This window comes from Gasterosteus aculeatus, chromosome 18, assembly GCF_964276395.1.
Source record: "Gasterosteus aculeatus chromosome 18, fGasAcu3.hap1.1, whole genome shotgun sequence".
In the NCBI taxonomy this organism is placed as follows: Eukaryota; Metazoa; Chordata; class Actinopteri; order Perciformes; family Gasterosteidae; genus Gasterosteus; species Gasterosteus aculeatus.
This window is the reverse complement of record NC_135706.1, coordinates 10,965,748-10,992,693: the sequence shown is the minus strand read 5'-3', so window position 1 is coordinate 10,992,693 and position 26,946 is coordinate 10,965,748. Positions and strand designations below refer to the sequence as shown.

The 26,946-nt window shown below is 44.8% G+C and overlaps 4 protein-coding genes across 5 annotated transcripts; 2 read left to right on the top strand and 2 right to left on the bottom strand.

Moving 5' to 3' along the window:
* Positions 1-945: 945 nt before the first annotated feature.
* On the top strand, positions 946-5,668 carry LOC120808496 (visual system homeobox 2). Its single transcript, XM_040161454.2, has 5 exons — positions 946-1,500; positions 1,879-1,969; positions 2,523-2,646; positions 3,762-3,942; positions 4,610-5,668. The coding sequence occupies exons 1-5, from the start codon at positions 1,062-1,064 to the stop codon at positions 4,936-4,938; spliced, it is 1,164 nt and encodes a 387-aa protein (XP_040017388.1). The 5' UTR covers positions 946-1,061; the 3' UTR covers positions 4,939-5,668.
* A 150-nt stretch (positions 5,669-5,818) lies between these two features.
* On the top strand, positions 5,819-13,882 carry LOC120808492 (acetyl-coenzyme A synthetase 2-like, mitochondrial). Its single transcript, XM_040161449.2, has 14 exons — positions 5,819-6,341; positions 6,536-6,632; positions 6,721-6,920; positions 7,363-7,538; positions 7,707-7,859; positions 8,046-8,193; positions 8,560-8,697; positions 9,440-9,532; positions 11,830-11,942; positions 12,407-12,533; positions 12,615-12,742; positions 13,129-13,192; positions 13,296-13,417; positions 13,489-13,882. The coding sequence occupies exons 1-14, from the start codon at positions 6,029-6,031 to the stop codon at positions 13,663-13,665; spliced, it is 2,049 nt and encodes a 682-aa protein (XP_040017383.2). The 5' UTR covers positions 5,819-6,028; the 3' UTR covers positions 13,666-13,882.
* abcd4 (ATP-binding cassette, sub-family D (ALD), member 4) lies at positions 12,863-20,811 on the bottom strand. 2 transcript variants are annotated; one of them, XM_078093229.1, is made up of 19 exons: positions 20,429-20,811; positions 20,083-20,210; positions 19,724-19,851; positions 18,612-18,751; positions 18,279-18,395; positions 17,762-17,887; positions 17,300-17,350; positions 17,030-17,124; positions 16,825-16,946; positions 16,262-16,353; positions 16,062-16,151; positions 15,742-15,947; positions 15,564-15,655; positions 15,427-15,463; positions 15,116-15,165; positions 14,925-14,977; positions 14,774-14,850; positions 14,527-14,642; positions 12,863-14,233 (listed from the first exon to the last, which is right to left on the bottom strand). In XM_078093229.1, the coding sequence occupies exons 1-19, from the start codon at positions 20,467-20,469 to the stop codon at positions 14,138-14,140; spliced, it is 1,857 nt and encodes a 618-aa protein (XP_077949355.1). In that variant the 5' UTR covers positions 20,470-20,811; the 3' UTR covers positions 12,863-14,137. The 2 variants fall into 2 exon arrangements, with proteins under 2 accessions (XP_077949355.1, XP_077949356.1); XM_078093230.1 differs by having other exon boundaries at positions 20,083-20,201.
* A 592-nt stretch (positions 20,812-21,403) lies between these two features.
* On the bottom strand, positions 21,404-26,703 carry LOC120808106 (sphingosine-1-phosphate phosphatase 1). Its single transcript, XM_040160735.2, has 3 exons — positions 25,488-26,703; positions 23,648-23,737; positions 21,404-23,159 (listed from the first exon to the last, which is right to left on the bottom strand). The coding sequence occupies exons 1-3, from the start codon at positions 26,184-26,186 to the stop codon at positions 22,608-22,610; spliced, it is 1,341 nt and encodes a 446-aa protein (XP_040016669.2). The 5' UTR covers positions 26,187-26,703; the 3' UTR covers positions 21,404-22,607.
* Between the last annotated feature and the right edge of the window lie 243 nt (positions 26,704-26,946).

The following is a 26,946-nucleotide window of genomic DNA, read 5'->3' as shown; positions in this document are numbered from 1 at the left end:
TTTTTTTGTTGCAGTTCTTTTTGTCTTTGCTCGATGACAGAGAAATGGGAGGTAAATAAGTCTGTTGCGTGGTGCTCCGGCGTTGTTTGTCTCGTTTTTAATTGCCACCCCGGTGTGTCCTAAATACCCCGAGCTGGGAGACTGTTTTCTTTATCATGTGACCCGTCAGAGAATGAAAACGCTTAATAATCTATCAACAGATGCGCAGACTGCCACTAAAGACAAAACGTTCGCTGCGTAAACCTAATTAGAATATGCAAATCACAGGGTGGGTTATATGGGACGTTTGGGGGGCCAGAGGGGGGGGGGTCGAGTGACGGATCGATCGTTACAGTTTAATTTATTCATTGGCTGATAGTGAAATTGGCTAATGTGAGATTGGGAGTGTTTTTTTTTTTTAACATAACATAAAATCTACATAATTTATATCATGGACTGATTTAAAATTCATTAGGATTAAATTAGTATTATTAATTTGTTTAGCAAAGCAGCAGACGTAGTCAAAATAAGCCGTTTTTTTGCTGCTGTTCCCTCGCTGCTCCGTTTGAAGGAGGACAAACGGGCAGAAGCTGATTTCCCTACATTTGAGGAAGAGTAGCATCATTTAGCTATACTTTCGTTTAGGGTTTTTACTTAACGAATTATGTCAAGATAAAGAATTTTCTCTCTCAAATAAAATAAATAAATAAATAAGCTTCTGCTGAAAACAAACATAATTCTCCTTTGCAAATGTGTCCTGCTGTTTTTTTTAAATATTTGACAGTCAACACATGGCATTTCATTCGGTCTCATGTCTGAAACTGTATTATTTACTCGGATGAAGCTCGATGGGGCTCGTGAAAACTTGGAGCGTGGAGTCTCTTCTCTCTCCCCCTCGTCCTCCTCCTCCTCCCCTCCTTGTGATTGGCTGCCGCCTGTTGCCCGTTGGTTAAAACGCGCAGCAGAGAGGAGGGCCGAGAGATAAAGGAGCATCACGGCGCTGATTGCATCAGGGACTTTGGCGCTTTTTGTGTGCGAGAGAAAGAGAGAGAGTGGAAAACAATAAGTGGAATCTCACCGACATGACGGGCAAAGAGGGATTTGTACTCTCAGACACCGAGAATAAACAGAAATCTGCCTCACAAAACTGCGTGAACCACGGGGGGCCCCACCAGCCGCCCCCAGTCTGGAAGATGGCCCCCGCGGTGCACCGGCGCACCGGCTTTGGGATCCAGGAGCTGCTCGGCCTCAACAAGGAGCCGCCCGCGGTCACGCAGAGGCGGCCGCTGGAGGTTCTGCCGCACAGCGCGCACGTCCTGGCCGCGAGGTCCCTCGGACACGGGGGTCTCGGGGGTCTCGGGGTCGGCATGGGTTTGCTGGGACCAGAGGGAATACACTCGTTTTACAGCCAACCTGCTTTCCTGGAGGTGCTCGCGGAGGCGCAAAATGTGCACCTGCAGCCGCTGCACAGAGCGGCGCACATGGACTCTCAGATGGATGCGCAGCACTCCGCCAGCTCCGGTGGGTGTTTTACATTGATTCAGATTATAGGCCGATTCCGCAGGCTGTGAACGAGCGAGAGGAAGGGACTAGCAGAAAAATAGTGCAAGCGTGACTGATTTTATTTATTAAATGCATACATAGTTTATTATTTTTTTAATATAGAATAAATACAACTATAGGTCTTACGGATTTTTTTTCCAAATAACTAGTCCCATTTATTCTTATATTAGTTTGAGAGGAAATCACGCTTTTACATGGAGACATTTGACAATTCTTTTTTAAGATTCTGATTAATTTACTATATTTACAGTCAGCTAAGACACAATGTAAAAAAGATTACTGTTATTGGAATGTATCCTAGTATTTTGAAGTGCCCCCTGCTTTGTTTCCTCACAGATTCTGATGACATGAGTCTTTCTTCCGGTGATCAGAAGTTCTCCAAATCCTCAGTGAGTCAGAGCAAGAAACGAAAGAAAAGACGACACAGGTGAAGAAAATCAAAATGGGATTTTTTTTTGTTACACCGCTGACTGTTTTACTTGCTTCAGCTCGTAGATTCAGCTTTTATTTTTTGCTTTCGCTTGATGTCTCCCCAACAGCAGGGAAAAACATCACACATTTTAATTCATTGTTCTAAATTTGCAACGTTAATTATATTTTATGATATTAGCCTTAATATGGAATTCCTCTGGTGTCTTTATAAAAAAAATGCCTTATTTATTGTTAAAAATGAAATAAAAATATCACTCTGTATTGAAGATTTCTTATGTTTTTACGTATTTGTGTTTGCTAAACAAAGATGAAATAAGGCCCAATCATCCTTCATCATTTCTGTTTCCGACTGCTTTACTTCTGAAAATGTAAAAACCTGTATATTTTATTTTACACTGTTTCGATTTTATTTAAAATTCAGTACAAAATATATTTTGATTTCGTTTTCATTTGTAGTTATTTTAAATTATATGAAATTGAAAAAATGTCTAAATCCTACAAAATCGAAATTATAGAAGGGTGCTCACATGTTCTTGTTTTATCTGCAGAACCATTTTCACTTCCTATCAGCTGGAGGAACTGGAGAAAGCTTTTAATGAAGCGCACTACCCAGACGTGTACGCCCGAGAAATGCTCTCCATGAAGACTGAGCTGCCGGAGGACAGAATACAGGTGTGTGTGTGTGTGTATTATGGTCTGTGCAGATGTCTACTCAGTTTTAAATTCCCAATCCAAATCACCCCACTTTTTAAATACAAAGTGTAAATTTAGTCAGAATAGACATAAATTCCAGTCACGAAGCAATATTCCAAAGGAAATGTTCAGCCAATCAGCTGCCGCTTCATCATCATCATCGCCATCATCCTCTCAACGCCTTCTGCATACACATCAGCGGCCAATTCAGCAGCTCAGTGTAATAATTAGTTAATTGAGGGGACCTTGCCACCTCTTTCCTCTGCGAGAGAGCGCGGGCCGCCGCCCTGCGATGAAATGATAACCACGTGGAAATGAATTGGCAGGTCGGTGGCTGAGCAGAGGGCCCCGACTGGCTGCTACGAGCGTTTTAATTTCCCGTGATATTTGAGCGCCTGTCTCCCATCGATCGGCCCTGGAAATTAACTTATTTTTCAATCAGCCTCTTCGCCCCCCGGGGTCACCTCTCCTCAGAAAGCTCTGCGCACACACACACGCACTGCTGCTGTCAGAGAGCATGATTGCTCATCTGAGGCCCATCTTTTTATGAGATGGAGGATATCATCAGATCTACCTGAATAGCTTTCCAGGCGCGGCTCTGATCGTTTTTAATTCCAGGGCTAACACACACACACACACACACACACACACACACATTCCTTATAATATCATCCTGCCATTTTATGACGCTCATTTCATTCCTGTTATCCTCATTCATATTCACCAGGTTGCTGAGGCTATTGCGAGGTCTAAATCAATTTAGGCGTTTGAGGGGCCAGAAGGGGAGAACGCACGCATACAGAAATTGTTAACACTGAATTACAGGAGTGACATTTTTTCCAATATATTTGCATTTTGAGTAAATGGAAGACTGCGTTAAATTTGAGTTGAGAAATTCAAATTAGCTCTCGAAATATAAAATGTATTTAGTATATTTTTTGTTTAAGCCTCCAGCAGATTTTTTCCACTGATATTCTCCTCGTGCAGAAAAAAAAAATCCTGCTTTGATGCAACTGGACTCGTGACGTGTCAAAGTGCATTCATTAGCCATGGAAGAGTTGGTTAAACTTCACGGAACCCTCTTTTCTCTCCAGGTGTGGTTTCAGAACCGCAGGGCCAAGTGGAGGAAGCGGGAGAAGTGCTGGGGCCGCAGCAGCGTGATGGCCGAGTACGGCCTGTACGGAGCGATGGTCCGTCACTCCATCCCGCTGCCGGAGTCCATCCTCAAGTCCGCCAAGGAGGGCGTCACTGACTCCTACGCTCCGTGGTTATTAGGTGAGTAGTTCGTCGACGTGATGACTTTAGGTGACAGTTGATAACCATTTATAATGTTATTAGGAATACGCGCGCTTCCCCTCGTGACTGCGGTGAAAAATGTCTTTCAATTGAAACATTCCAGGCTCATTTGGTGGAAATCTTTGCCGAGGGCACTTTAGGAACATCTTCTGTCAGATGGATGAGATGAATGATGTTGTTTCCCATTCATTATTTTGTACAGATCCCGTATTTGTGGTAATATTAGAGCTTGAAATATGGATCCAAAGAGAACCAGCTAAATTGGTTTGTCAGGGTCAAGAAGGAGGATCAAGATTTGTTCTATTACAAAGTGGGAGCTAAACCCAGCTCATGTTAGGAGCCAATAAAAGTGCCAGCATGTCAATAAAAGATCGATACAGTGATAATCCTACTTAATCAGGACAGATTAGACCACACGTCCTCTCTCTCCTCATGTCAATTGATTAGGTTAAATCAATTAGGGGCCTCTAATTGAATAAGAGGTGCAATCCTCATCCTCTTTTGCACTTTATTTCAATGTCAAACTCCTGCAGTAATTTCAGAGAACCTAAAGCTACGTACCTCAAACTATCCCAGGAAACACTTTGTGGTGTGAGAATACTTGCATTAACTGACCCTCTTCTGTATTTCTGTCTGTCAACCACAGGGATGCACAAGAAGTCCGTTGAAACCACACACTCCTCCCCCGGAAACCCCTGCGGCCGGACGGCGCCAACGCCGCCGCCGCCACTAACGCAGGAGAAACCAGAGGACAACGTGACGGAGAAGGAGATGGAGAGACGCACGAAAGACGCCGCCAGCGCGCCCATATCCAAGGAGGAGTTGAGGGAGAACAGTATTGCCGCGCTGCGAGCGAAAGCACAGGAGCACAGCGCCAAGGTGCTCGGGACGGTGTGCGACAGAGCGCACGGCCACGTGACTCACAAAGAGGAGGCCGAGGAGCGAGAAACGCCAGAGGTGTTGAAGTGTGACTGAATGGGGGGGAAAAGAAGAAGCTGCAGGACACAGAGTGATGGGGGGGAAATAACCCGCAGAGATGTTGTTTGTTTCAAAGGTGGAACCATGTGGAGACGTTAGACTGAACTTCAAACCCATGCAGATTAAGTATTGCAAGCAGTGGTCAATACGTCTGAAAATGATTAGAGATTAGTTGGTGGGTCACTAATTTGCAAAGGCTCCGATCATTTTGGAAGGTTGATAGTTTCCTCGACAGAAATCTCCAACCGAACTACGCAACCTTCCCGTGTCAGTTTCCCGTAGGCCGGAGCGCAAATGTTTCACTGCAGACGTCCCAAGAAAGCGCCGCGTTAAATAAATGTATATTTATTTTTCTTTTTAAAATAGATCGTTAACCTTGCAGTTCTGTGACCATGGCAGCTATACTTTTATGCAACCGGGAGGGATAACGATGAGTCGCTTTTCAGGAATCCTCTCAAACAAGAAATTGAGACTCGCCCCGGAGGGGTTTTGTGATGAATGTGACCTTTAACCTCCCTGTGATTTCAGTCGGGTGACTGAAAAGCACACAGCTGGTATAAAGTCCTGTGAAAAGATTAGATACAAGATGAATACCTTGGATCTGTTGCGTTTGTGGTGTACATACTGAAAATAGTCAACGCTGCACACTTAAGGACAGTTAACATTTATCGTGTTTGTCTCTGTATACTTGTAATTGTAGTCTAATTAAAAGTTGCTGATATTTAAAGTCACCGTTTCAATGTGTGAGTTTGACACCAGAAAACCGTTTCCTCACGGCTTATGTGCGTATTATGACGTCGTAGCAGGGTTACACACCCCGCGGCCAGTAGTCACAACCGCTGAAATGAAAGATATCATTTGAGATGTTGTAAGCCGGTTTTTTCCCAGCTGTCTGAAACCGAAACTGTAAGGAAGCCAAGTTGTTGCACACTGCAGGCTTTCTCTCCGAGGGAAAAAAAAGAACTGTCGTCACGAGTTTTGTACCGCCCTTTGAATGCGTCCCTCCTCCAGATCTTCTCCTCGGTTTCTCCGTGCAGAATAACTGTAAAAGTCCGTAAAAAGTCTCGTCCCGGCGCAGACTGTCGCCATGTGGCTGCCGTGCCGACGCACTTCTCACTTCGTCGTCTCCTCGCTTCGCCGTCGCGTCTCAAAGTCACACGTCCACGCGTCGGGCCGACGGCGATGCGACGTAGCGGCGTTCATGCCGGAGGCTGCGGCGTTCGACGGGGTGTCGGACCGCGCGGCCCTGCAGGAGTTCTCCGTCTCCAACGGCGAGAGCTTCTGGGCCGCCGTGGCGCGTCGGCGGCTCAGCTGGACGCGACCCTTCCACGCCGCGGCGGACTGCGACCTGCGCCGCGGGGACATCAAGTGGTTCGCGGGAGGACAGCTGAACGTCTCCGGTGAGATTGTGTTTCATTTGCTTCCCGAGAGACGCTTAAAGTAGCAGAACAGCCCGGAGACCGCGAAGGCGTCGCTGCGTCTCTCGGGTTATGATGCACATTCGAAGTGACTTGAACGCAACACGTTAACGTGGCGGTATAATGTGACGTTTTCTGCATCATTCGGTGGCTTTGCTTTCTTGGGCGCCGTGCAGTGAACTGCCTGGACCGCCACGTGCACGCCTGTCCAGACAGGACAGCCCTTATCTGGGAGAAGGACGAACCGGGGTCAGAGGTCAAGATCACCTACAGGTCAGCAGGTTGGAGTTGATGATGACGACGTGTGTCTGTTTGTGTTCCTCCTCCTCACGCCGTGTACTTCACCGACTCTTCTTCACAGGCAGTTGCTGGAGATGACGTGTCGCCTGGGTAACCTTTTGAGACGGCGCGGCGTGAAGCGAGGGGACTGTGTCACCATCTACATGCCTCCGTGCCCACTGGCCGTGGCGTCCATGATGGCCTGCGCCCGCATCGGCGCGGCGCACAACGTGGTGTTCGCGGGGTTCAGTGCCGAAGCCCTCGCCGAGCGAATCAGAGACGGTGAGACGGTGTGACGCGTGCTTATAACGTGGCCACGTGACCATTGAAGGACACGCGTTGCATCTGGACGCACGTTGGAGGTTATTGATGAGGGGCGGTGAGCAACCTTCGGAGGATGAGGACACGATTCGGGCCGCTCACTTCGGCTCATTGTTTCGGTTTTTAAGGGCTGCAACTGTCTCGATAAAGTCTTTCTGTTAATCTTGCTTCTAGCAGCAGATATTTTTGAGTGAAAACGCCCTGATAAACAGTACTTGCCCAGCACAGACCAGCAAAGCCAATAAGTTTCTGAACATGATGTGTAAGACCATTGTTTGTGGTGCTTTTAGTTTATTAACCCAATAACAATAGTACAATATTATTGAATTTTCATTTGTCAAAAACACAGAATTTGTGAAAGTGTTGTAAGTCCGTCTGAGTCACACCCGCGTCACATTTCCAGCCCAGTCCAGCACCGTCATCACGGCGAACCAGGGTGTCAGAGGAGGCAAAGTGACCGAGCTGAAGAAGACCGTAGACGCGGCGGTCCAGAGCTGCCCGGCGGTGCGGCAGGTGTTTGTTGCCATGAGAACAGAGAATCCGGTCGCCATGACAGCCAGGGACGTGGCCATGGAGGAGGTGAGAGGTCAGACCCATCAGGTCTTGATTGAGATGTTAATGCCGACAGCGGAGGACCACAACTGCCCTGTGTCACTTTCCTCTGCATGAGTAAAGGTTTAGGAAGTTGGCTTGAAAAACGATTCAAAATTGTTGTGAAATGTGCGGTTGCGTTGCACCATTTCGCAGGAGATGCGGATGGAGGATTCTGTGTGTGAGCCGGCTGCCATGGACAGCGAGGACGTCTTGTTCCTGCTTTATACTTCAGGCAGCACAGGGACGCCCAAAGGACTGGTCCACACGCAGGCTGGATACCTGCTTTATGCTGCTCTCACTCACAGGGTAAACACCCCCACCCCCCCCACTCCCTGACCTGCAGCTGCAATACCACACGAGTAGAGATGGCGCCACAACCGCTCGCTGATAGCCGCCCCGGACCGCCAGAATGTCAAACACAATCCAGCAGTAGGACCACTTTTTCATTTATTTTACACAATTGTCCTGTTAATCGTGACCTCTCGTCGGCAGTATGTCTTCAGCTACCATGACGGGGACGTGTTCGGCTGTGTGGCCGACGTCGGCTGGATAACGGGACACAGTTACAGTGTCTACGGGCCTCTGGCCAACGGGGGAACCACGGTGCTGTTTGAGAGCACGCCCGTTTACCCCGACCCAGGTATCAACGTCTGTACGAGCGCGCCGGACTGCTTCCCCAACACATAGCAAGAAAACTCCTGTTACATCAAAACACGTTAATAATTGTTCTATAACATCCATTTATGCAGTAGAACCCTGTAAACGGAACCATTATTAAGGATTGTGTTGGTATAACATGTCACGTGTGTGTTGCCCAGAGCTCTTCCTTCAGATGAACTGTTTACAGTGGCCATACCTTCCACACTAAAATTAGGACCCCCTATGTACACAGGAGTCACAGTTCTCAGGCTTTACCCCAATCTCTCGTTTGTGATTCAGATATTCGCTTTACTGTGGAACGATTGTTTTGACCTCGCTCGTTTTTGTCACGGCCTTTCGTTCGCAGGAAGGTACTGGGAGATGGTGCAGAGACTCAAGATAAACCAGTTCTATGGGGCTCCAACAGCCATCCGCCTGCTGCTCAAGTACGGAGACCAGTGGGTCCACAAATACGACCGCTCGTCCCTCAAGACTCTGGGCTCTGGTATGCTAAAAAAACAAAACAACGCTCAGAAATACTATTATGGGCCCCACAGATTCACTTTTGCACTTCCATGCTTAGAACTGTGCATGGTCACAGCGTATATAGAGCGGTGTGGACACGTTGAGGCGGTACAGTATTTCATAGAAGCATCACTCACAGCACGATGTATTTTCAAGGCCTGATGATTTAAGGCTGTGAATTCCTCCGGTATCACAACCGCAATCGCACTTTGCAATTATTCTGTTTGTTTATGTCCCTTTTTACTTTGTTGAGTTGATTTTGTCCAAGTCAACCTGTCATGTGGACAAGCTGGCCCTTGTCCACAGTAAACGTTGCGTGAACACACAAGCGCGCACAATGTGGAGTTGCACGAACGACTTCGCCCTCCGGGCTCACCGGTTTTGTTGTGGTTTCTTTTTTCCCTCCTTTGCTGCCAAGCGCGCGCGCACACACACACACACACACACACACACACACACACGTGTGTTGCATACTGAACGTATATTGAAAGCTAAGCCGGGCTGCTATGTCAACATTCCATAGCAAAGAACAGCATGACAGGAGATTACATGGACGCACACACACGTGGCAACTGTTCCCTTTCAGTGGTTGAAAACGGAGCTGAGCATAAAGAATAAAAGTCCTCCCTTGTGTGCAAAGTATTGAAAGAAAACTCATTTAAACAAGGGCACAAATGAATGTTTGACGCGATAATGTGGTGGTGTCCCTTCTGTGTGTGCAGTGGGTGAGCCCATCAACACCGAAGCGTGGGAGTGGTACCACAGAGTTGTCGGGGAGGGACGCTGCCCTGTGGTGGACACCTGGTGGCAAACGGGTAAGAGGGAAGACACACGTACACAAATGCACGTTCAGTAAAACAAGGTGTATGGATACACACCTTTTTGTCTTGTTGATTTAATAGTCACCGTGGCTTTGGAAGAATCTGTCAATTTATTATTCAAAAGATTAATCACAAATGTATTCATGATGTTTTGTATAATCGTCTGTGTAGTTTGTCAAAAGCAGAAAACCCTTTAACCAGAAAACGGCGAGGGATTTATTCCACTAACTGAGAAGTTGGTTAATGAGTCGTTGAGTCTTTTGGGGGCAGTTGGGTTAATCAACTCCTTCGTGAACACGTCACTAAAGCGTCTCCTCGGTCGGCCTTGAAGGGAAAGAACAGTTGGCTCCATCTCTCTGGCGATAACGGTGTTGCGTAACATGCACACAGGCGTGTGAGTCTATACGTACGCAAACTACCCACTTTCTATCGCACGCGCACACATGGATACAATTAGGGACGTTTTCCGTTCGTTCACCGCTCCTGCACGAAACCAGATGTTTTCTTCTTCACAGAGTAGAACATCTGGTTTCGGTGGCAAAGGCATAAACATTTTTTTCTTCTTAATATTCAATAATAATAACCACATTTATGATGTCACTGAAAAATAACAACTATTCCCTTTTTTTAAAGTAGCCTATGAAGGTATATCGTGGCATGTTAGAAATCAGCTGGTTTTGCCTATAGAATACATTTTAGTGATGAACACAAGACCTGACTGACACTGCGCATTATCCAAATTAGATTAAGTGATGACCAACTGGAGCAAAGCTGCATTGATTGCCATGAGAATGGCAAATTCTATGATTAATGGGCGATAATTAAACATCAGAGCATCATGAGTTTGAGAATTACAGACACAGATATGACCCAAATACCCTACTTCAGTAAAACCGATTATATTATGTTATTTCCCTGGGCCAGTGTTTTCAATTAGGACTAAGTGGCATTATTCATAAATGCCATTTGGTTGATCTGGAAGCAAGTAGCCTGTTTAGAGACTAAATTAGATTTTGAGCTGCTGTTGGCATAAGGCCTCTGTGTTCGATCATAAAGGACTACAGAGGTGAGAGAATGCAAGAGGTCACAAGGGGGGGGGGGGGGGGGGCGTTGTGGCATTTAACACGAGAAAGTAGAAATAAATATGCATATATTGTATCTATATCAGCGGTGTAATTCTAGGTAACCAGCATATGCGTGAAGCCTGCATGGAAAGGTGAATAGGTAATACAAAAAACAATGTTTTATCTCATTCCACATAAAACTGCCGAGTTGTGCACAAAAATCTCTCACTTAGATCCCGCTAAGCGACACATGTTGTTTGTGAAATATACAATATATACAAGCATACAAAGTCAAAAAGAACGGAAATGTATAGTATTTAGAGATAAGCAACAAAATGAATTCAAGTTATACCCATGTCAGAAATTGTATAAAATTCGGAAAAAATGAATAACCCTAACCCCCATTAAACAGTCATAGTATATCATGTCGTATAAGGTGACAAAATCAGTAAGGTAAGTCGAATAAATATTACAAACACATTATGTTCAAAAAAGTCATTCTACAGAATGCAAAACAGTCCTAGGAAAACAATTGTAGCATTGAATGTCAAAAATGTGTAGATTGAAGGAAACAAAAACATCAACCTACAGCGGGCTGCCAGTTATTTTAGCTTTAGCTTTAGCATCAGGACTGAAAAGGTAAATATATTGAAGCTACAAGCTAAGGTGCAAGCTAGGCTAGCTGCTTCCCCGTTTTCAGTCTCCTATCATCATTCTTTGGGTTGATCGCACTCTCAAATGGTAAACTATTACAACTCTTTACCATTTTTAAAAACCTTTTAGGTCAGCCTTCTGTAAAGTGGCTCAATTGAAAAGTGTTGATTCTATTTGGGGGGGCGGGAGGGGGGGAGGGGGGGGGTTAGTCTCAGTTCCGGTCGTTTTGAACAGGATGTCAGTTGCTAATGCTGTTGTGGGATCATCTGTTGTGTCCTACTTAATAACGGGTCCCCTCTGCTGCTCCCAGCTCTGTTGTCACCAACACCACCGGGCGGATTAGCGCGGCCCGGAGGTCCAGGCCAACCTCATTTCATTTACTTCTATGGCTTTAATTTCACCGTCTACATCTTTCAATGTATCCGGGGAGTAGAGGGCATATAAACTGTTAGTTTACTCCGTGCTTGTTAAATAAAAAAAATGGTATTTGTGCAGAGCAAAACATAAATAAATAAAACCTGTATAGAAGAAAGTAGCTTTACCTTTTGCCTTTGTTTTGCTCTGTGTTCGTAGAGACAGGTGGCATCTGCATCGCCCCAAAGCCATCAGACCCGGACGCAGAGATTGTCCCAGGAATGGCCATGAGACCTTTCTTCGGCATTAAGCCCGTGCTCATGGACGCTGAGGTGTGTGTGTGTGTGTCTTGTCCCTGAACGTTGTAGCTGGCTGGGAACGGCCCGCGTGGAGGGTCAGATTAGGATTATAAAACATTCACCAGCTGTGTCACTTTTGATACCCACTCTGCTCCCACCCATCAGGCCCAGTCTGTGCGTGCCAAACCCCTCCCGCCCCCTATTAATAATCCGTCGTACCACTTGGCTATGAGCAGATGATTTCGAAATGCACAGATTGTGCAGACAGTTGGAGCGCTGGCTCATCTCTCTTCCTGTTGCTCAATGAAAACACAGCGTTTTAACAGTCAGTTTCTATGGGGTTTAATGTCAGGGGAATATTCAGTTGTTTTTTTCTGTCTGGTCTAGTTGTACATCAATCACTGTTCTTATTGATCTGTCTGGTACTTTGAAGCACAATTATCTTTCAATATAATTTGCTTCCCCCCCATGCGTTCACATTCTCACTGTTGTTAAAGGGGAAAGTGGTGACTTCTAACAACGCTTCCGGAGCCCTGTGCATAGCTCAGCCGTGGCCTGGCATGGCCCGAACGATCCACAACGACCACCAGAGGTTCATTGAGACCTACTGTCAGCCTTATCCTGGTACAGTACGACGGCTTCAATTCCTTTTTGGGTTTTTTTTCCTTTAGTGAAGACAAAATCTCGTCATCTTTGTGCCCATAGGTTACTTCTTCACTGGGGATGGCGCCTATCGCTCTGAGGAGGGTTATTACCAAATCACTGGCCGTCTTGATGATGTCATCAACGTGAGCGGTCACAGGATCGGCACAGCGGAGATCGAGGATGTGGTGGTAAGGCCTTGCAGTAATTAACAGATTCACTTTTCTCGCAGGCTATGAAAGCAGTGATCTCTTACCTTTGCTCAAACTTGATCGTGTAGTTCTGGTTGGACCAAAAATGTTGGACGAGTGGAAATTTGACTGTTTAATGGCTCAATGAGAAAATTTGAAACAAGCCTGTGAATCATTTACAATTTACATTAAACGTTGCAATTCATACATTATCTATCAAGCTATTAATTTTTTTAACCAGCATCACCATATTGAAAAATGTAAAACCTGATTTATATATAAAACATTTCAGAATCCTTGAGCAGTCAATTAAAGGTGATTTAAAATTCTCCAGGGAGACATCTATGTTAAGCAGTTCATATTTCTTTCCCTACTTTCTGTAACAGAATCAATCCTCCGCAGTGGCCGAGTCTGCAGTCATAGGATACTCTCATAACATCAAAGGACAAGGTGACCATTGCATTTTTTTTTCAGCAAAAGAACTGCATGTAAACGCGCTTGTTCAAAAGCAGCAGGAACGTCCATCATGGTAAACATGTCTCCTGGTTTTCAGGGGTTTATGCCTTTGTGGTGCTAAAAAAGGGTGAGAAGATTCAGGGGGCCGACCTTTGTCAGCAGCTGAGGAACATGGTCTCTGAAAAGATCGCCAAGTACGCCTGTCCAGACTTCATCCAGGTAACGCTGCCTCACCGCCTTGGAATCCACGTTCGATACCAACTTGTACTCAAGTCCCGTCATTCTCTCAGATCGTCCAGCGGCTCCCAAAGACGCGCTCGGGTAAAATAATGCGCCGGGTGCTGCGGAAGGTGGTGGAGCGCGACTTGGACGGGATGGGCGACCTCAGCACGCTGGAGGACCCTGCAGCAGTTAACGAGATCATCCAAGGTCACCTCGAGCTCTGTGGTGAACCACAACAACTGTGAGGTGGTTTCTGAAACGTGGAAGTTGTGCTCGCACGTTACCCACTATTTCAATTAACTAGTGCAAATGTATCAAACTATTTAAAATAATCCTTTGTTTTTATTGTACATAACATTTGTATGAAATCAGATACATAAAAACTATGTATAACCCACAGATGTACTCACTTGTGAGTAAATCAATGATTGTAAACAATAAACAAATGTAATAAGTACGATAGTTAAGGTTCAAAAGTGTTGATTGGTTTTCACGAGGGATTTTTCTCTGATCATTTCAGAGCCGTCCAAACCATTGGATTGGCAAAGTCTTTGGGTCCAGAACGTTTAGGTCGAGCTCTGCCTCCGTGATGTGAATACAATCAAATTGTAGGAGTGCGGGTTTTAAAGCAGCACTTGCGTGTTACGAACGGAGGAATTTGGGAGCGTTTTATCTCCTCGTCTCCCACATCGAAGCTTCCTTCATGTCAAGAGACAGTCACGGCGCTTCTTCTCCGAGGCTCCTGCTGCTTCCTTTTAACTTGGTCAACTCCCACAGGCCTCCTCCACACAGTTTCAACTGGACGTCATGGTACTGCGACAAAAGGATGAAATTCAATTAAATCATCTTGGACTGTCAAAACAAGCACAATTTAATAGTTAGGGGGAGAATGTGATACATTATTCCACGAAGGCAATTGCTTTAGCATCTAGTTGCGTAATCATTTTGCAGAATCGTGCGCGGAGACACAATTCTGAACAAATTTAAATTAACAATCCAATAAAATGATTCCTCCAACAGTAATCTGGGCTCATTTTTCCCACTTTCTCCATGTGCGTAAAACAAAGCCCTCCTTGTGGTTTCATACTGGACGTGGGACTCCGTACCTTCACCAGGCTGCTGCGATGTCCCAGGCTGACCAACGTCATGCCCAGCTCTTTACAGGTCAAGTACAGCTGTGCTTCTGCCTCCTCCGTCAGAGCGCTGGTGGCCTCATCCAACACTGCACACAGAAATCAATACCAAGACTTTTTTTTTAATTGGTTCACCTCTAATATAGACAGGAAACGTGCAAACGAGAAGAAGTAAGCGACGACGAGTTGGAGGCCAGCTCCGCTGAATCTGATAACACACCTGCGTATTTGGGCTGCAGGTAGAAGAGACGAGCGAAGCAGAGACGCTGCATTTCACCTGGAGACAGAACATCATACCTGCAGAGAAGAAAACGGGTTCAGATTCCGCATCATTTTGTGGCACAATTGTAGAGCATTGTTTTTCTTCTTACCAGTTCCAGTCCACCGTTTCATCCAGACCGCCTGTCCGCTCGAGAAGACTGGCCTGGAGCACGGATACAAGTTTGATCGAGAACCAGCATTCAAATTCAAAATAGTAGAGAAATGTTCAATTTTACTTAGCTAAATAGTTTGTTCTCCTTGATTTAAATTCAAGAGAATAATGTGGAATAAAGTCACTCACCACTCCGGCTAATTCCAGGAATTGTATAATTCTGTCATCGTCCACTGACCCTGAAAAAAGCAAACTCACCTTATGAATAATTACTCAGATGACAAATTAGATCCATCATTCCCAATACTGTATTAGTATAAACTTATGCATGCATCTTTTGTTTAGTATTAAATGAGCTGCTTCAAGCAAACAACATATTGATGCCAGAAAAAACAACACGTGCAACTTAAGTGCTTTGTGTCTATATTTAATGTAACCGAACAAATGCAGCCGGTGTGGCACCGTTTAATATTAAGTTCAGTTGGAGTGAAATCTGATACCTGATGCAGGGTAAATATCCTTCAACGGGTAGATCACCTTAAGGGAAGAGAGTTCCATTTTATTTAGTTGATTCTGGTCAACCAGATCATTCATTCATTATTCAACAAGTTACAGGCTACAAACAGAAGACCGCTACCTGTTCCCGCAGTGTGCCGTCCGTCAGGTAAGGTTTCTGGGGCAGGAAGAGGGTTCCTCTGGGCCCGAAACATGTGGTCATTTGGACAAAACCTGGAGGACACGGGCGGCGGTTATCGCCAGGCTAATAATGCTGCGTCTGTCGCTCACATTACAAATCAAACGCCGCCCTTTCTCACCGCTGTGTGCCTCCCAGAGTCGGTTGAGGACCCTCAGCAGCGACGTCTTGCCGGTGCCCGTGTTGCCCACCACCAGAAGATGTGTTCCCTGGCTGATCTTCACACTCAGATCCTCCACCAGCAACTTGTCCGAGTAAGGAGATTTGTACGAAAGATGGTCCAGGATGAAGGCGGTGTCCGTGGGGCCCGCGTGGATGTTGAAGTCACTGCGTGGAGAAATCAAATAATAAAAAAAATAAACACGTGGAAGATAAAAAGCTTTGTGACAAGCATTTGTCCTGTTCTTTTAATACAACTATATTAAGTGTGCTCACACAAACCTGTCAAAGTCGTAGCTTTCGCCCGATGCCGGGTCATAATCACACTGCTTGCGTAGGATGTCATCCATCACCTCCCTCAGCTCCCCGATCCTGAGCGTAATACACACACACCTCAGTGATAGAAAGGTGGATGGCATGCATGTGTGCTGCCGTCATCATCCTGCCTCCAGGAAGTCATTTTCGGGACGCAGTGTGTGTACCTGTGTGTGTATCCGGCCACGTCGGACAGGTTGCTGGACAGGTCTATGAGCTGCGTGAAGCCATTTATCAAGTAGATGCACACAAAGGCGTTCTGACATGAACAAGAAGAGGGGGAACCAGCGCAGTGAGTAAATAAAAAGACAAGATGAGGAACCAGGACGTTTCTTAAATATGCTTCCAAACAAGCCTTGGAGACTCTTCTGCAGTTATACTTATTTCATTTAGATTTCTAAAAGAGGTATTCAGCTCAGCATGAATGAATAAGAAGAAGAGAAAGCTTTTGCTGCCACCTATTGGTTATATTAGCAACACGTTTATATTCAGCCAATCTGTCATGGCAAACACTTCATAATCTCGGCCATCTCTCAACTAAACTATGGGAACAATGGGTGAAAGGAGAGCACACATATATAAATATATATGTGTGTATAGAGAGAGACAGAGTCCCACTTGTACTAACTCATTACAGTTTCTTATTCCTCAAGGGAGGAAATATGCATTTCTTTATGAAAGAAAAAGTTACAATTAGTAGGAAGGGCAAAAATAAATAAAGAACTCTTACCTTACTGATGAGCGCACTGAGCTCCCCGGGAGTGAGTCCATCATAGATACCAGTGAAGATGGGAATGGCGATGATAATGTAGCTGAGATAACCTCCGAGGTAGTCGAACGTGTTTACCCCGACTGAGCGAGAGAAGTCAGAGGTCAACCGGTGTAATCAAAGCGAGTAGGGTGTGTGTGTGTGTGTGTGTGTACGATGTTCTTACTATAAAGCCAGAGCTCTTTGTTGATGAGACTCTTCTGAGTTTGTAACAGAGTCTGCAGCCTGCGGTCGGTCCTCATGTGCTCCACTTTACCGGCTCTGTAAACACAGCGGCAGTTTTGCCGACTTATACAACTTTCTCTCCAGGATCGGTGTGATTTGGTGTTTCAGAGCGATTCAGAGTTACCAATGGATACAACACAATACTTTGCCTGAAAGTTATAGGGTTCAAGTGTTTGCAGGCCAGATTCATGCACAAGACAAAGCGCCTCACCTATAAAAAGCCGCAGACTCTGCATTGACACGGATCTGCATGTGCTTGAACCTGGAGAAAACATTTTATTTTTGAGGCACAACACAATTTAGTATAAATTTAGTTCCCTGTCGCAACAAAATCAAATTGTTTTAACTTGTGACGATCAGATTACATTCCTCTTTCAAGGCTGACACATATCCTGTGTTGTTATTATGAGGCAAAAGGCACTAGGCCAAAGTGCACGTGCACGTGCACGTGCACACACACACACACACACACACACACACACACTTCCTTCTGCTTGACAAAATTACATTTACTTAAAAGAACAAACCAAAAGAGGATTTGCGTTATGTAAATCTGGCAGACACCCTCCCAACCTGCTGAAGTTCAGGGAAAACTATTTCAAGTCAATCCCGCTCTACCGGTCGGTCTGTCTGTACTGTCGGCACATTTAGTGACTTATGTGACTGAACTCACCTGAAGTCTCCCTCCAGTTTTTCTTGCTCAAACAGAGTGGACACAATCGGGCCCATAAGGATTTTATTGGCGATGGTGCCAATCACAAAGTAGCCAAAGATACTCACAGGGCCGATCCAGCCGGTGCTACAAAGAGAAGCAGCTTTATTCATACATCAAACAAAGGCATTCCATTAAGTAACGTTGCTGCAGTTGGTTCTAAAAGAAAAAAAAGAGAGTTTTACAAACTTTTAAATACATTTAGAGTAGCAGAAGACTGCTGGATCAGACACAGGAATTGTGTCTGACGTTGGTAAGAGGCACTGACAACAGGGAGCCTTTTTTGTTTCTTAAACCACATAGGACGGCGAAAAATAATACATCAAATGCATTCCTTTTTATTGCAAATGTGGCTGAAATATGATGACTTTTAAACAGAGCGCAGTGGATTTCTCTGACGATGCTTCAACTTCAGAGGATGTTAAATGTGTTGAAGAGGGTGACGTACGACAGTTGTCACGATGCTCAACGGACTTACCTATAAAAGCAGTGGTAGGAGTAGTAAGCCAGCGTGAACGGTGATACAATCAAGCGACTGGCCATGGTGCTCATCTGCTTACACAACCTCTCTGCATCCTGACTGATGCGCTGGTCTCTGCGAGTCACAAAGACAAAACCAATCACACGATTCCTCCTTGGGATGCCGTTAAATGTTCTGATGTTAAAAATATGCTTTATAGTCTGATCTCACACAAAGAATACTCTCAGTTGATAAGATTTGTTCGTGATTGGTTAATGAATCAAAATTGTTTTTATCATCTTGAAACAAGCCTTCGATTGGACCACAAAGAGGAAAACCATTCAAGCTTACGGATTGTCTATATCCTCTCTGAGCACATTGAGCGTGTAATAGACTCGGCCCTGGAAGTAGGACGTGTGGAGGCTCTCAGTTAGCGTCCTCCTCCAGCTAACATACATCTGATTGCAAATGTACTGGTCCATACTTTTCAACTGGGAGAAGGAGAGAGGGGCACAGAGAAAGAGAGAGGTTGTCTATCAGAGTAGAGCATCACAGAGACAATAAAGGCTGACTCTATGATGATCTCTGTGAGGGTTAACCACTGAAGGTCCCGTCATTCCTTTTATTTCAGAAGAGTCCAGCTGCTGCTGTTCAGTAAAAATACCAATGTGGTGGAATAATGTTTAATATCAGTTTCCTTAGTTAGGCGTTTGCAATTTCTCGGGTTCAAAATCCAAGTATCACGCGTGTGTGTCGGCTGTAAAACGAACGTGTCAGGCTGACCTGACCTTGTAAAGTTTCCATGGTCTATTATAAGAGCAATTTGAAATAAGATTCTATACAGTAAAATACAAGAAACAATATACTTGAACATCAGTTTCAACAATATTGGGAAGATTGGATTTCCTATTTCTATATCAGGAATGTTAAACTTTAATCAACTTAAATAAATGATTTGTTACTTCACCCACAAAATCGTCATTGGTATCGCTAAAGCTCACACCGTGTAACCTTGACTTCTTGGAGAAAACTGGGCCAATGAAGTAGTTGATATACAAATGTTCCTTCCTATTTGGGTGGAGTATTCCTTCCAGTGATGGTAAGATAAAGTATTGTAGTACTGTTACCACGAACTTCCCTGGATGTCGTTTAATATCTTGTTGATGAGTAAATCCTTGGTGAGATTTTAGAAATAAGGGACATACAGCATCCGAAACAGGTCAAACGAGCTTCTACATTAAATTGAGAATTTTAAAAGGTGGCTTGGCAAAGAATAAACCCTTTTATAAATATGCAAAAACATCTAGGTAAGAGTAACTTTCCCTAAATCTGCAGACCAAACTCTGTGTACAGCATAAGTGAAAGGATGACCCACCAAAATGGTGGATCTCTTTTGGTACATTTGGGCTGCTGCAATCAGTGGGTAGGTCAACGGCCTCTCTCCTCCGGCTCCTTGGACCTACCGTGGAGTTGAGTAAGATGAGCACCATGGCCGTGCCCACCAGACTCTGGAAGCCCGGGTAATCTTTGTCTGCCAGCACGCTGTAGAAGTGACTGGGGAGGACACCCACTTGGTAAATGATTAGCTGCTCTGGAGACAGAAGGAGAGGAAGCTGTGCGTCAGCGCGTTGCTGGGACAACAAAGACAACAATGTAAAGAAATAAGGCAACCTTTGACCTCCAGGTGATGAGGGGGGGGCGGGGGGGGGGGGGGGGGGGGGGGGTGAATGTGTCTCATGATGAGGATTAATGCAAGAGACATTTTATTTCCCCATTTTACCTTTCACACCACCTTGACGTAACCTTAAAGAGCACCGGTTACCTGTGAGAGTGACCGCAAGCAGCGTCCCAAACATCAGAGCACTCTGACTGGTCCATGATGGGAACAGGACCTTCTGGATGCTGCAGAACCTCTGAATGAACGTCCAGTCCAGTTTAGGCCTGCGCACACTCACAGAGACACACATTTGTATTAGAAATAATTGGCAATTGGATCGCATTCATTTTACAGGCTGGGTCACGTGACGAAGTGGCGGTCTGGTTTGACTCAAGTTACACAATTTCCCCTTACACCAGCTTTGGAAGTCATAACCGGCGCTGTACATGGTGTCTTTTCACAGTTTTTCTCCGGGTCGGCATTCAACATCACCTTGCAGCTCCATTCTTACCTTTTCTTCCTCCTGCCATTTGACTTTTCCAAACGAGGCATCTGCTCTCTGGCAGGGAGGTTTTAGTCTCTGTGGCGAATAGACTCACTTTGGACTAACGGTTAAAGGTGTTAGCGGTAGCTAACAGCGGTAGCAGTCAAACTTGAGTAGCAGCTAACGTTAGCTAACCGTGCCGCATGTATTACTTGTCACGACTGCGGTAATTCAATTAGATGTTGTTTAACTTTGGCATTGTCTTAGCGACAGCTAGCTTTCTGCGCCACTGTGCGATGAGTTATGGGCGGATGTTTGGTGGGAGAAAGTAAAAGTCCGGACTTCCGGTACAATGCATTTGGTTTTTCAGAATAAAAGGTTAGAGTGTGTTTTAAAAGCTTTTTTCAAACCCCTTGGTGGCCTACAGTTGGTAAGTCACATTTAATTAAATTCAACGTTGCTTTATTGGTATGAGAGTAAAAAACACAAGGTTGCCAAAGCTTAAAATTGAAGTACACAATTATATTATTAACGCAGATAAATATCTCTTAAAACAAAGAAATTACTCTTTGCCAGTTCAGACAAAAACATTGAAGGCTTGAATATAGTAACTAATCGTAAAACTATGGCAAAAGAAAATGCACATTTGTGTTCAATACAAGTTACGTAAAATACTGATGTCGTTAGCTGTTAAATAATAGTACAAGATTGCAGTCGGCCATGTGCTTACCGCTGTATAAGTTCAGAGAAGCCCACTGATTGTGATGGATGTATGCAGGGATTACAAACCAGATAGATACCTAATACCTTATCTGTCTGGTCAAAGGTTAAGCATGAACCCAATCTGCTATTTTTGCACTTTGAGTAAAACAAATATTACCACACTGCATGCCTTCCCTCGCTATTGACAAAACAAAAATGCAGTTATTCTGGATTTGTGGCAGCGACTCACTTCTTCTCTGAACTTCAGATTACTTGCAAGGAAAATATAATGCATTGAAATGGGGTTTTTTGGAAGATTTTATTCTTGTTTCCATATTTTTTTCACAAGGTTACAAGCCTTGCATAACAGAAAAAAGATATGGAAATGGTCGGTAACACTAGACCGGTACATACTGATGAGTACTTAGTATAAATGTTCAGGCAATACAATTCTGACATAAATATTAAAGCAAATCATTTGGATATCACAGTAAACAGTAAATAACATGAAATTAAAACCTTCAGGCTAGGGTCAATATTTTATATACTGTAGTTTAAGGAAGGCCAACTGAAAAGCCACCTAAATAGGATTCTTGAAATCAAGAAAGAATATAGATTGATTTTTATTCTTTAGCAACAAGTCAGCAAATTAGGTACGATGGCAAAATACTTTATCAAAAATAGGCTATATTAATTTTAAGCTTTCAAATTACACTTGACCCAAAATAAAAATGGATTTTTGAAACGAGCACAAAACACGTACAAAAACGAGGTAATGATATAGATAATGCTGGCTATTATAATGCAGAAAAAGTATTTATTATACAACACACAGGTTTCTCCAGTTTTTTTTTAAAGAAATGACAATTGTGCAGCTAACGCAAACACATGTGAATGTGCGCCTGGTTGATTTTATTCAACAATGGCGACAACTGATGTCAACTTAATAAATGAAATATCCATGGTTAGGTTTTTGTCAGGGCATGACATTCTCAAATCTTATTCCAATTAATGATGAAAATCAACAATATATTCCTTATTTTAGAATGCAAGCATCATCAGTACATTTGATAGACTTCCTATTTGCAAAGTTCCAATGAACACTGAATATTAAATCATATATTAAGGGATAAGGCTGATAATGTTCCATATTATCACTGTCAACCAATGAAAAGGGTCAAAACCAAAATTGCTTTGATGCACCAAAACTTTCCTTCCTCTAGTCTGTGTGGGATCAACTCAGCATAAACTACTGAGGCCATGTCAGCCTGAGCAACAGTGTGCCTCATTGGAACAACAATGGAACTCACTGGCAAAGAGGATTAATGACAATATAAAAGAAAAAACATGTCACCAAAAGAATTCATTAAATTAGTTTCTGTCGTGCAGAAACATCGATTTATCATGTGTCGAAAGCAGAAGCGTGTTTCCAAGTGCCCTTCGCTTTCACCATAAGGTCAACACGTCAGCAGAAAATTACAGTTTGCACACACACGCAAAACACTCAGGCAAGGTTTAAGATCCTGAAAATGAGAGGCACCACACAGACACAACTGAAGCCAACAACACTGTAGACGATGTAACGGTACGGCAGCTCTACTTTCATGTGCTGCCTCGCTTGTCTTACGTCATCTGAAGGCAGCCCAAACAGGCGACACAAGAACGGAATAGTCACTGCTTTCATAACCATCCTCGTGACGAGGATGACGGCGACTCCTGTGAAGAAGCGCAGCAGAGCGAGCGCCACCAAACCCGCGGTCACTGGCGGCAGAGTTAGAGGAAGTGAGGCCAGCGGCGGATCCAGCAGAAGCCCCAGCTGGTGGTTAACGTGTGTGCCGATGGCAGCGCCTACCCCGGTGCCCAGGGCCTGAGCCGTGTCCCCCCGAGAGGTGCTCCAGGAATCCAGAGAGAAAGCCACTAGTCCGAGGCTCACGTGGGACACGATAATCACGAGAGGAGCGAAGGGGTCCGTCATGTAGAAGCTGTCGATCTTGCCCAAAATTGGCTGGAAAACGGCTAAGATAAGGAGGCTGTAGAGGAAGCCAGTTATTACCTCCTGCAACACAGGGACACAAATCAGGGTAAACCACGCACATATGCCAAGAAAGACGTTAGTTTTCACTCACATTTGCACAGAAATGCTTCATACAAAGTCATTAAGCCATTTTATGATTCATTGCGTTTTCGTTGCAGACTTAATACAGGACGTTAAACTGGAAATGTATTATCAGTTGTAATGCAGAACATAAACAACGTCCGCTAAATATGTTCGCCTGGCAACCAAATCTAATCTGGCCGTGATTTGTTTATTGGCGCTGGCAAAAATTTCCTCTGATAATTAGGTTTACGTTCCTGAGAAAGTTGTAATTACAATACATGGGGCACGAGTGGCTGTCATGCATATTAACGTTTTGCAATGGTCATGTTTGACCAAGCCAGTGTTACGGTTTTAGGTGGAACAGCGTCTCTTTTTATTCTTGAGGTATTCATGTTGTTTCAGTGAGAAGCATTCTTCATTTCATGTGGTTTATTTAATATACTTACCAGAACGGAATGCATCCCCATGTAGATTCTGCTGACACACACCAGGATACTCCAGCTGAGAGCCACACAAAAGCCAAAGAGGAAGGAATACTGGAAGCAAGGACATGAAATAATATTAATATAGCATGTGGGTGAAGATAAGCACCTGTGAAGCTTTGAGCTAAATGCTACAGTGAGCATGCTAATGTCAACACAACGGCTGGGAAAACATGCTGATGTCAAGTTTTACCATGTGGACTCTTAAAAAAAAAAAAGTGCAGCTGAAACCTCTTGGAATGTTATTAGTTTAACAGGCGTTTGGTTAAAAAATAAAGTTTGACCCAATGATGGTGCTAGACAGGAAGGTACAGGATAAGTAAAGTTAAAACAGTTCCACTCCAGGGGAGCGTGAATATGTGCCACAATCTATGGTAATGTCCATACTTTCCCTAAATCAAATCCACTAGTCCCTCCTTGCTCGGTCTAGGTTTTACAATGTAGAAGAGCGAGTCTTTGTTCATCGAAAGATCTGAACTACGTTTCCCCTGCTCGTGTGCTATTGACACACCCTGTCCTGTTCGAAATCTCTGCTTGAACAGGAATGTTTTTGGGCCACAAGCTCACACAAGATGACAATAACAATTAACAATGGTCCAAAGGCAGGATGTTCTTTTCATTTCTTTGGCTGTAAACAGACCTTCAGACCCTCATAGTCGGCACCGGGGAACTGTGGAGGAAAAGGTCACGAGGAGCTCTTTACATGTTATTAGGTTCAGATGCCTTGTGCATTTCCTGAACTATTGTCTTTTCTTATCGAGATCTAGTTCAGCTGAACCTTAAAACTGTGGCTCCCAAAACCCTGTGACACTGTGGGTCTGTGCACCTTCCCCATCAAAACATGTTCACGTCATAGCTACAACACCCGATTGTAATGCAGCGTGAAGCACAACATCACTGACGTAGCTGTGAGAAAACTTCATTTAGATGTGCGAGTTTACAACATAGTTGTCTGTAATAATATCGCAGTTCAGTTCCACGCTGTGGAGAGAGAGGGGGGAGGGGGGGGGGTCTTCAAACCATTGATCCTCTCACTCTCCGTGTAGAATGTATCCTGTTGTGTTTATTAGCCATTAGATCAGCAGGAATACTACCCTGGTGTGTGCCGTGTCTCGGGTAGTCTGTGCAATTAAACAGAAATGTGCACCATGTGAGCATAATATCAGCTGACCTTCTCTTTCAACACAGCAGATACTTTATCGCGTTAGTTCAAGGTTCCCTAACTGGCATGGAGATAATTACCCAATTTCAAAACACTGATCTTCAGGAGAAAAGCACACAAAAGGAAAGTTATTTGACATGCGTGCCGTGGTTTAGTGCAGTCGTATTTGATAGCATACTAGATGGAGAAAGATGTGAGTGTCCCAGAGGGAGATGCTATCTTATTTTAGGTTTCAGTACTTTAATATTAGCAGAGGAAACTAAGTGCAGCTTCTGGTTATTTGCAAGAACACTAGTTTTTTTAATTATGTGTTCAATGTTTTGTTGTTGTACCAGGAGAACATTTTCTTAAGTATGATTCATAGTAGACCACGAAGAACACAAAAATGAGTTACCGATTTTCCCAAAACGTTTATGCAAATCCACTAACAAACTATGTGATATCAGCTCTGACTTTCACACTTTCTCACTTTCAAACTCAAATAATACACTGTGAACGTGCTGACTTTGGGGCCCCTGAAGCAGTTGACCCCTTTGCCCTGCTGGTGACCCCCCCTCTCTGCATTCAAGCTGTACACCCCCGACCACGACCACCCTAGATGTGACACTCTTGGGATGCGGGGGGTTTGAAAAGGTCTCTCACCTGCCACCGCCCGTAGGTCAGCATGAAGAGACAGAAGGGAATCGCTGTCCCCGTCATCGCGTGGGTGGACGGCATGCTGTACTCGGAGTTGTAGAAGACCTCCACCTTCACGACGGGGGGAGAGGCCGGTCGGGACCAGCGGACCATGTCCTTGGTGGACTGTCCCACAAACAGGTTCCAGGCCCAGACCACGATGAGCCGCCGGCTGACCAGGGCGTCGATGTTCCAGAAGAGGAAGGGGAAGAAGACGATGAAGAACATCTCGTTGCCCAGCTCGGTCCCGAACGTGAACAGGTAGAACAGAAACTTGTTTTGGATGAGGAACTCTTGACCCACGTCTCCGGTCAGGGAGTTCCTGCGGAGAGGCTTCGCTCTGGTGGTGTCCCGCTCGACGCCCGCGGCCGCTGCCGAGGAACCGTCGAGCCCGACGGTAACGTCCCCTTGCCTTCCGTTAACCTGCGGGGGGGTCGCGTCCCCGCTCGCCCCGTTCCCCGCGGTGACGTCCGAGCCCGGTCCCCCCTGGTGGACCCTCTTCCGCAGCCCGGGACGCTCCGTCCCCGAGTCTGCGCCGTCCGACTCGGTCGGTTTAACCGGAAATGTCCCTTTGACGCCGCAGACGTGCTGGAACTTGGCGACATGGCGCGGGTCTTGAAGATGATTACACAGCCGGACAAACTTCTCAACAAAGTCGTTCGCCATGACTTTAAATGAATGTAAAAAAAATCCCAAAACAAATAAATGTTAAAACGCACAACGCTGCGCAGTCGTAAAAGCAGAGTTCATGTTCATCGGAGTGGGTTTAAGGAGAAGCGGAGCTCGGTGGCCGTTGCATTGCTCTTAACAAAATAAAAAAACACGGGGAGGCGGGTTAGCTTGCTAGCTAAGGGCAGTTGCACCTCACTACTGCCTGGAATCCGCATTCAAGTCGCAGACCGTGTACGTCGGCGTTGACGGCAGCATCCAAAGTCCGTTGAAGCGGTGACGGTTAACCATTACGTCACGGTTTGCCTTAATTCACGGCGGACGCCTGCGAAACTGCGTCAAACCGTTATTCCCGTGATCGCTCTGCTTCCTCTTCTTCTGTGGCTGCTTTTCCTTCTTCTTCGTTGGACTTAATGTCAGTGGGTTCATAGGCAAATAAAGAGCTCTCCCTGCTGGAGTTATGCTCAATTACATATGGTAAAATAATTATCAAATGTCACATAAATAAATGGTCATATATGTCGACATATATATCTATATATATAGATACATATGTTAGTAAAATAAAATGTTAACAGAAATATAATATGAATCTCGGGGCAGTGCACGTGTACAGGTCTGAAAAGCCAAATGATCCACCAACCAACTGCGGGATATTATTGCACAATTACCTCCAAAATAAAAGCTTCAAATAAACGCCTCTAATTAAATTTTTTTTTGCCGTGCCGATGTGATTTTGAAGTATATTTACACACGG